General features: G+C 48.1%; 1 protein-coding gene and 1 non-coding gene across 3 annotated transcripts in view; one reads left to right on the top strand and one right to left on the bottom strand.

Annotated features, from left to right (window-relative positions):
* TCEA3 (transcription elongation factor A3) overlaps positions 1–2898 on the top strand; it is a 37617-nt gene extending 34719 nt beyond the window's left edge. For both annotated transcript variants that reach the window (XM_086716013.1, XM_086716012.1), the window contains 2 exons: positions 483–554; positions 2785–2898. In XM_086716013.1, coding sequence (XP_086572139.1) covers positions 483–554; positions 2785–2793 — 81 coding nt within the window. In that variant the 3' untranslated portion in view covers positions 2794–2898. The remainder of the gene's footprint in view (positions 1–482; positions 555–2784) is intronic.
* A 5577-nt stretch (positions 2899–8475) lies between these two features.
* On the bottom strand, positions 8476–8578 carry LOC112849101 (U6 spliceosomal RNA). The gene has a single exon (XR_003222541.1). It is a non-coding gene; the product is annotated as a U6 spliceosomal RNA (small nuclear RNA).
* Between the last annotated feature and the right edge of the window lie 1197 nt (positions 8579–9775).

Genomic DNA, 9775 nt, shown 5'->3' with positions numbered 1-9775 from the left:
AACATGGTATTAACTAGTCCCCGTGATCCAATGATCTTCAAATTCCTGTTCCTCTCTGGGCCTCAATTCTTGCAACTCTAAAATGAGGAACGAACTCGATGGTCTTTAAGGGTGCTCCCAGCTCACTCAAGTTCTGATCAGTGGAGCACAGCCACGAGGGTGTGTCCAGAGGTGAGTCAGGGAATCATTCCTGTAGGAGCTGAGCCTTGAGGCAAGAGAAGAGAGGTCAGTTCAGAAGGATTGAGGCCAAAAGTGAAAGTGCAGAGGGCTGGGTGAGCCAGAGAGGCACTAGAGGTGAACTGATGGACCTGAGAGAGGAGAGACAAGGATATGCTGCTCTCAGTGATGAGGGAATTGCCAAAGTGGGGCGGGAATAACAGGTGCCAAGCTCTGGGATTTGGACCTTCTGCTACAGACAGTGGGAGCTACGGCAGGTCCTAGAGCACAGGAGTGAATTCCTGAGCGGCTCTGTTCTCTCTCAGGTGCAGACACGCAGTGCTGATGAGCCCATGACTACCTTTGTCTTATGCAATGAATGTGGCAATCGCTGGAAGGTCTGTATGTCTGTAACTTTCTCCCTCCCCTGTCATCCACAGCTGCTGCCCCACATAAGGAGTAGTATACCCACAGCCAAGGAAGGGGGCTTCCCAGCCTGCAGAGCTGGAGATAGTGGCGGGTGGTTGCTGGGGAGGCGGGGAGAGAGTGCATGTGCATGTTTTTGTTGGGGAAGCCACCCGGCTGGGGTGGGAGCAGCCGCCCACATTTTATCACAGGATGGGCAAGTCTGTCATTTGAGCACAGATGCAATCAGCCTCCTGAGATCCACAGAGGGGAGGAAAAACAATAGCACTCTGCATTTGGGCCACACCTCTTTGCAGAGTTCTTTCGCAGATGCAATTTCCTTTGAACCCTGCCCAGCACAGCCAGGGGTGAACGCAAGGCTGAGCCCTGTCAGGGGGCGTTGCCACCAAGTGCTCCCAGGTCATCTGCCCTTCATAAGGCAGCTCTGGAAAAGCCCTAAATTACCCAAGACTGTAATCTGGGCTGCTCCAGTCCCTGCAAGGCAGAGGTTTTGTTTTAGGGCATGGGAACCAAGCAAAGACTCCTACCAGAGTGCTCCTTCCTGCCATGTCTTCTGAAAAGACTCAGTGTGGTCATGTGATTCATGTCAGTTTCCAGTACCGTCTGACTTGCACGTGCACTGTGTGCAGCCTGGGCCACCAGGCAGGCTGCAGGTGCCCCGAAAGTTCTCAGGTACTTGGCAAGGAGCCCAAGACTGACTGGGAGTTGGGAGCCCTGGTTTTAGGTCCCCCTCTGCCCTACCCACTGTGTGGCCCTGAGCATGCCATGCACCTCCCTGAGCAAAAGGGTGATGGTGATGCATTTCTCCCATGGTTGATGCGAAGATCATCACGTATGCATACACGCTTTGCAAACAACTATGAGAAATATTCCTCTCGCTCTCAGGCGAGGAAATTGAGCCACTGAAAAATACTTAGCGAGCATAAAGCCGGCACAGTTTGGAGCACTGAAAGACAGTACTCTAAATTCCTGATCGATTGAGTTTTCTGCAACCTTACTAAAGGCCTTGATAGCCCTGGGGCCTCATTAGAACCGCTATTATTTTTTAAAGTGAAAGTCAGATGATTATGTATTTTTCCTTTATTCACTTATTGAACACTTAGGGATGGGGCCAGTGTAGTGGCCTTGGGGTTTAGAGCATGGGCTTTGATATCAATTTCAGATTCTAGGTTTATCACTTACAAAGCGACTTTGCTAAGTGACCTGAACTTGCCAGGCCTGAATTTCGTCATTTATAAAATGCGGGTATTAATATCTAGTCCACAGAGCTGTTTTGAGGATTAGAGAAGGTAATACAAATACAACATTAACAGGGCTTCTGATAGCACATATGGTATCTTTGTCAAATCGGAAAAGGGTCTCTCTGCCTCCAAGTGAACCCAGCCTTGCACCAGGATACAGAACTAGGCAGACGGGGCAGGAGCTAAGTTTCAGCCCCAATTTGCCCTGTGGCCAGGCTCTCTTGTGCAGTGAACAACCTGTACAACTATACCAAAAAAAAAAAAAAAAAAAAAAAAAAAAAAAAAAAAAAAGCCCTGAGCACATATGTGCTGACACATAGAAACCACCACTCTTATTATGGTCCGTTTGTTACCTACTGGTATTATGGGAGTTTCAGTAAGTCACTTAACCTGTCTGAATTGCTCCCTTACCTACAAAAATGGGAGTGATATATAGTGTCTACCTCATACAGTGATGGTGAGGATGTAATATTGCCTATCCCAGAGGAAGTGCTCAACAAATGGTAGCTCTTATAATTTTTACAGTTGGGAAAAGGACATTCTGCATGCTGTGAATCCAGCTCCCCGCCCTCATCTCTTAGTTGGAGAGGCAGGGCTCACTAGAGGTAGTAGCTACATGACTTCTGATTTTCAGGTAGTGTCCATTGCCATGTGGGAGGCTTAATAGTAATCACAGCGATGTTTTTGACCATGAATTAAAAGCCCACCACATACCTGGCATCAGATTTCCACTCATTTATTACCTGCTATCTTCTTGCATTGGCCAGCGCTCTGATCCCATTTTACAGACGAGTGATTTGTTCAAGGCCACACAGCTAATAATGGCAGAGCTGGGATTTGGATTCTGGTCTGTGCGGCTCCAGATACTACCTTCTTTTTCATGTCCCCTCCGTCTGCCCCCTGGCCTCCTTGGGTGACACAGGGAAAGCTCTAAAATGTTACTGCCTTTTTGATTTTGTAGTTCTGCTGATGGAACCGCCAGCCAGGATTTCAGTGAACAAGGTGAGGAAGAACAAAGAGAAAGCACTAAGCCAATCTAGCTGGAGAAAAAAATAAAAATTAAGATGAAGAAAAATGCTGAACTCTGAATGGGGTCTTAGGGATCAGAGGGAGAAGTCTTTTGCATGTTAATAATCAGTTATTAATATACGCTAATGGGGTAGCATAATTGGGGTGCGACGCTAAGAGTCTGTGTTGACAAACCTCTTGCAGGAGCTTAGAGGCTTCATGCCCGAGGTGTCCTGTCTTAGAATGTGGGCTGGCAGTCCTTTGCTTTGAGGCGCCTCCCTCACATCCCAACCTCTCAGCTTTTTCAAAATTGAAAAATACCAACCGGACACAAATCTTACCACCACCACCCCCCCCCCCAGCCCCCCAGAGGGGAACAAATGTGTGGAACAGCACGCACACAGTTTGGTGTAGGCAGATGGGACTCCCGTGCCGTGTAGAAAGATTTTTACTTCTCATCTCTTCCCAGACTCTCTGCGATACCCTGTTTATGCTGGCTTTGGGCACCTCTAAGGACTCCAGACCCAGTCCCTCTAGGCAGGGAGCAGATCATCTTGAGCTCAGGCTTTCTGAGTGAAAGGTACAGCAATGCCTTTGAGTTCTGCAGTCCCTGGGAGATCTGGAGGCTTGGAGCCTGCCTGGGCCCTGGCAATGCACTCTTCACAGCTTACAGGGCACAAGGCACCTTGGAGTGCTCCTCCTGCAATGATATTGGCTTGCATTTTATGCTGATAGGAACTTTAGGCAAAGCTGGAACCTTCTGGAAGAACCTTGTGAGCAGGTCTGGTGAGCGCATCCAGGGTCTCAGTCTCTGGCTATCTCTGGCCTTCTGACAGCCCCAGGCTGAGCCTCCTAGACCCTGTGTTTCCTCAAATAGCCAAAGTACAGGGGTCTGTGAATTCATGAGAGCTTGGGAAGGTCACTTAGCCTCTCTGGGCCTCTTTCTTACCTGTAAAAGTAGGAGTGGCATGAGTGCCTACTTCACAGGGTCATTGTGCAGAGGCCACTGGTTTCCATCTGCCTGGGTTCAGTGTTAGAGCAGCTGTTGGGAGTAACTTCAGCCCAAGCTCCTTATATGCCCTGGCATCATCCAGGGATTGTTCATTGCCTTCCTCCTTCCATCCATCAAGCGCCTCCTTGTATAGATGAGCCCTGTAAATAAACCGTGCGTGGAAATCTGCCACCACCTTCAGCTTTGCAACAGCCAGATTTGGGGTAGGTCCTTTGGAGGGACTGAAAGTCTTCTCACGGAAGATAAAAGACAGAGCTTGTAAGTGGCAGAACCAGGACCAAAACCCTGGTCTTCTGCTTCCTGTCACTGTGCTCAATGCTATGAAAACCCCAGAGTCCTACACAGTGCTCAGCCCCTACCTGCCAGGAATTCCAGGCCTGGCAGGGAAAGAAACCATAAGCAGTCTTCCATGCCCGACAGGATGTGATAAGAGCTGTACCTGAGGGAGGCATATTACCCATGGAAGTATGGGCTGGTGTTGCCTCCAGAGCCAGGTGCTTCTGAAAGTTCCGTGTGGATGGGAACCCCCTGGGGATCATGTTAAAAATGCAGATTCTGATTCAGTCGGTCTGGGGGGAGGGTGAGATTTTTTATTTATTTATTTTTTTTTTAGTTAAAAATTTTTATTTATTTTTTTTTAATTTTTTTTTTCAACGTTTATTTATTTTTGGGACAGAGAGAGACAGAGCATGAACGGGGGAGGGGCAGAGAGAGAGGGAGACACAGAATCAGAAACAGGCTCCAGGCTCCGAGCCATCAGCCCAGAGCCTGACGCGGGGCTCGAACTCATGGACCGCGAGATCGTGACCTGGCTGAAGTCGGACGCTTAACCGACTGCGCCACCCAGGCACCCCTAGTTAAAAATTTTTAAAAACGTTTATTGTTGAGGGACAGAGAGAGAGACAGAGCATGAGCGGGGGAGGGGCAGAGAGAGAGGGAGACGCAGAAACCGAAAAGGGCTCCAGGCTCCGAGCCATCAGCACAGAGCCTGATGCGGGGCACGAACTCACGAACCACAAGATCATGGCCTGAGCCGAAGTCGGATGCTCAACCGACTGAGCCCCCCCCGGCGCCCCCAGATTTTTCATTTCTAACAATGTCCCGGGTGATGTTGTTGCTGCTGGTCTATAGAACACAGTTTGAGTAGTAAAGGTTTAGATATCCAGATTTTTCTTTGCATGATCTAATCCTCCATCCAAATGCCTAGAAACCAGAAGCAACAATTATCAATACATTCAGGTCAATAAATGTTACTTTGGGCTGTTTAAAGTGGCACTGTTGGGGGGGGGGTTTCAGTAGTCACGGTGTCCGTATCCATTGTGCTCCCAGTGTCCCAGGGAGTTACAGCACAGGAAAAAATACAAAAAACCGAATCTCCACCCTCAATGACCTTACTGTTTACAAAGGAGATGAATCAGATTAAACAGCAAAAAAACAAGTCAGCTCCAGTCTGCACATCTATACAGTACACATCTACATTCACAAAAGGACCCAGAAAAGCATGAATAGGCCTCAGACTGTGTTCATCACCAGACATCAGTACCCTCCCAACTGGTCTTCCTGTGTCTGCTCTGGACCCGCTCCAATTCAGGCCCTCCACTGCGCTGACCAGAATGGGCTTTTCAGAATCGCAACTCTGGTCATGTTAGAGTCCCCCCACTCCCCCACCCCCATTCCAGACCTTCCATTTTCCCCCACTGCGTTTGGCAGGGTCCACAAGGCCCTGCGGGGCTGGCCTCTGCCCTGCCCCCACACTTTGTGCTCCAGCCACACTGGCCGTGCTGTGTTCCTCCTTGTCATGCTGTCTTCGCGCAGACTGTTGGCTGGGACTCATGATTTAACCCCATCTCCTCCTTCATGTAAGAGACAAAGAGGGGGCGAGCGGCAAGGGAGTTAGCATGAACTTCTGCTACCAGGAAGTCTTCCTGGGGGTGTGTGTCGGGGGGGGGGTGGAGATTGCTACCTTACAGGAGGAAGAAGACCAGGTCAGGTAAGGTGGAACACTGAGGCGACACGCTTGGGATGGGGGAGAGAGCGTCTCACCAGTGATGTTATGGCCCAGAGACCTTGAAAACAAAGTACTTTCAAGATCTTATGACCAAGTTAGAAGATATTTTCAGAAGGTTACAGGATCCCTCAAAGACTATATCCGGTGAGAAGTCTTTCGTAGACTATATCCAGACTACCAAATCTCCGTCTTTAGCCCTGGATTCCTGGAGCTTAAAACTTAATGTCACTAAGTATTTATCTAGATTTCTCCTCTCAGTACACTGGCCCTCTCAATACAATTAATCTGAAACTGAACTCACATATTCACGTTCTTAAACGCCTTCTTCTGTCTTGTGTATTTGTCAGCTGGTTCACTACCTAGAAGCATCTCTGACGCTTTCCCCTTGCTCTCTTTACTTGTCAGTTACGGATCCTATAGTCCCTCCCTTGTCCAACCCTTGTCTCTATTGCCATCGCTTGCAACACGGTCTTTCAGGTTTTCTCTTTCTTGCACCGATGCAAAGACCTTTTACTGATCTCCCGACTCAAAGCATCCTTCCCTTACCTGCATGTGCCTTGCATGGCTCTGAGCATTGTTTTCCCAGTCACCTCCACTGGACTTCCACAAGCCGTCAAACTCAAACTCCTTGGTTTCACTTTCAGAGCTCGTCTCCTGTCTTGGGTGGCTTATCTTCCACCTCCACTGCCCCTTTGCTCCAGCCTAAGGGACGTATTTGCCCTTGAAAACCTGATGGACCTTCCAAACTATGCCTGTTCTGATTACTGCTCCCCCCCCCCACCTTCACCCTAATCTTACCAATCTTCAGCGGCTCACTTGAGATGCGTGTTTTTTTTTTTTAAGTTTATGTATTTTGACAGAGACAGAGACAGCATAAGTGGGGGAGGGGCAGAGAGACCGAGAGAGAGAATCCCAAGCAGGCTCCATCCACACTGCCAGAGCAGACCCCAATGAGGGGCTCGAACCCATGAAGCTGTGAGATCATGACCTGAGTTGAAACTGAGTCGGACACTTAGCTGACTGAGCCACCCAAGGCACCCGTCTCTCCACACTGGGTGTGGAGCCTGACACGAGGCTTGAACTCACAACCCTGAGATCAAGACCTGAGCTGAGATTGAGAGCCGGATGCTTGACCGACTGAGCCACCAGGTGCCCCCATCTTTTTTTTTTTTTTTTTAAGTACAGTTGACACGCAGCGTTATGTTAGTTTCAGGTGTATAGCATAGTGATTTGACAATTCCATACATTACTCAGTGCTCATCACAGTGAGAGAAGTATGTACCCACCGTCTGTCACCATACAGCATTATGTTATTGACTATAATCCCGATGCTGTACTTTTCATCACTGTGACATTTTATAACTGGAAGTTTGTACCTCTTAATCCTATTCACCCACTTCACCCCTCCCCAGATGCACATCTTCTGTGAAGTCTTCTCTAACCCCTGGCCACAAGGGATATTCCTCAGAACTTGCACAGTGCTGTGAGACTGTCATAATTACACTGCATTCTACCATGAAGATGATGGTGATGATTTCTTTGTATCACAGTATCAATAATATCTAATAATTATTGAGCATTTGCTAACTGGGTATCTTGGACACATTATGTATGCCTCCATTTTTCATCTGTAAAATGGTGATGATCACGGCACCTGGTTCAGAGGGTTTTGAGGACTCATTAGGATCATACCTGACACAAAGTACTTGGTTAGGAAACATTAGCTAGTGTAATAGGGGCGTAATTTACATTGTCTCAACTCACCCTCAGACCCATGAACTGCTTACTGTTATTATACTCTCTTTTTTAAAATTGGGATAACATATATATAACATCAAATTTACAATTTTAACCTTTTGGGGGGATTTTTTTTGCATTTTTTCAAGTTTTTATTTAAATTCTAGTTAACATACATGGTAAAACTGGTTTCAGGTGTCGAATTTAGTGATTTATCACTTACACATAACACCCAGTGCTCATCACAAGTTAATGCCCATCACCCATTTAGCCCATCCCTCGCCCACCTCCCTCCGTCAACCCTCTGTTTGTTCTCTATAGTTAAGAGTCTCTTGTGGTTTGTTTCCCTCTCTCTTTTTTCCCCCTTTCCCCTATGGTCATCTCTTTTGTTTCTTAAATTCCACATATGGGTGAAATCATATGGTGTTTGTCTTTCCCTGACTTATTTCGCTTAGCATAATACACTATAGTTCTATCCACGTCATTGCAAATGGCAAGAGTTCATTCTTTTTGACGGCTGAGTAATATACCACATCTTCTTTGTCCATTCTTCAGTCGATGGACATCTGGGCTCTTTCCATAATTTGGCTATTGTGGATAATGCTGCTGTAAATATTGGGGTGCATGTGCCCCTTCGAATCAGTATTTTTGTATCCTTTGGGTAACTACCTAGCAATGCAGTCACTGGTCGCTGGTCGTAGGGTCGTTCCATTTTTAATGCCTTGCGGAGCCTCCATACTGTTTTCCAGAATGGCTGCACCAGTGTGCCTTCCCACCCACAGTGTAAAAGGCTTCCCCTTTCTCCACATCCTTGCCAACATCTGTTGTTTCCTGTGTTGCCGATTTTAGCCATTCTGACAAGTGTGAGGTGGGTTGTTTTTCTTTTTTTTCTAATGGACTGCTTCACGGAGTTGTGTGTCATCCTTGCACAGGGCCATGCTAATCTCCGTGTTGTTCCAATTTTCGTATATGTGCTGCCAAAGTGAGCCCCCGTCTGAACCATTTTTAAGTACGTACAGTTCAGTAGTGTTAAGTACATCCACATCGTTGTGCAGCCAATCTCCAGACCGTTTTTCATCTTGCAAAACTGAACCTCTATACCTGTTGAACGGTTCCCCATTCCCTCCTCCTTGAGGCCCTGGCAAGCACTGTTCTACTTTCTGTCTCTCTGAATTGTTATTACTACACTCTTTTTACAAAACTGAGGATACCAAAGTCCAGAGAGCAATTTGCTTCTAGGAGACAGAATCTGGACTTGAACCCGGGTCCTTGTTCACGCGCTAAGCTGCTTTGAAATACGGCTTCATCTCACAGAGCATCTGTGATGTGTTTTACTTCCCTCATAACAGTCATGGCCGCCGTGTGGCCAGGCCCTCTCTGTGCCCATGTTTTGTAGCCATTCTCAAATGTAATCCTCACGACAGCCCTGCAGTCACCGTGAGGGCGGTGTCCTATCTCCCCGCAGTGTCTGGTACAGAATAGAGACATGTTCAGTGACTGTGGGCCTCGCAATGCCTTTAAGTAGGCTCAATAATGCTAAGTAAGCTTGTTGTACATTTTTTAATGCAATTGTTTACATTTTTGGAAAATGTTGATCCTCTCGGGAGAAAACTAGCTGAAATGCATGGGTTCCTAAAGAACTTCCCTATCCTTTCCACTCCCCGCTCCTTCTGCAGAGTCAATCTGCTCTTCTCACCCCAGGCCAGCCCCCAGGCTGCACCCACCTCCCCCCACCCCCCCATCTGTACCTCATCACCGGCTCTGCTGATCCACAGCCAAAGGCAGAGACAGTCAGGCAAGGGGACACAAGAGACTGTCCCTGCTCGGCTTCCTCCTCCTGCCACTCCACCTCCACACCCTTCCTTCTAGCCATGCACAGTCCTGGCTATCCTGGAACAAGCTTTGTCCTTTCACGCCTCCGTGACTTCGCACATGCTGTTCTGCAAGACTGGAATGCTTTCCCTCCCCTCTCTTCTCCACCTCCGAGACTCCTACAGTCTTTGCAAGCCAGCTCAGATGTCACCTCCTCTCTGAAGCCTCCTCCCCTGCCCTCTGCTCTCAGTCCACCCCCTCCTCGGCACAGACTTGCTCATCATGTACTACAGCAGTTGGACTGCAGGGACTCCTAGTCACTACAAGTGTCCCCGTGTCCCCAGCTCCTTGTGCTGTGATGAGGCTTCCTCTCTG

This window comes from Puma concolor, chromosome C1 (genome assembly GCF_028749965.1).
Source record: "Puma concolor isolate L17-30 chromosome C1, mPumCon1.1.hap2, whole genome shotgun sequence".
NCBI classification, from domain to species: Eukaryota; Metazoa; Chordata; class Mammalia; order Carnivora; family Felidae; genus Puma; species Puma concolor.
This window is presented reverse-complemented; position numbering and strand designations above follow the sequence as displayed.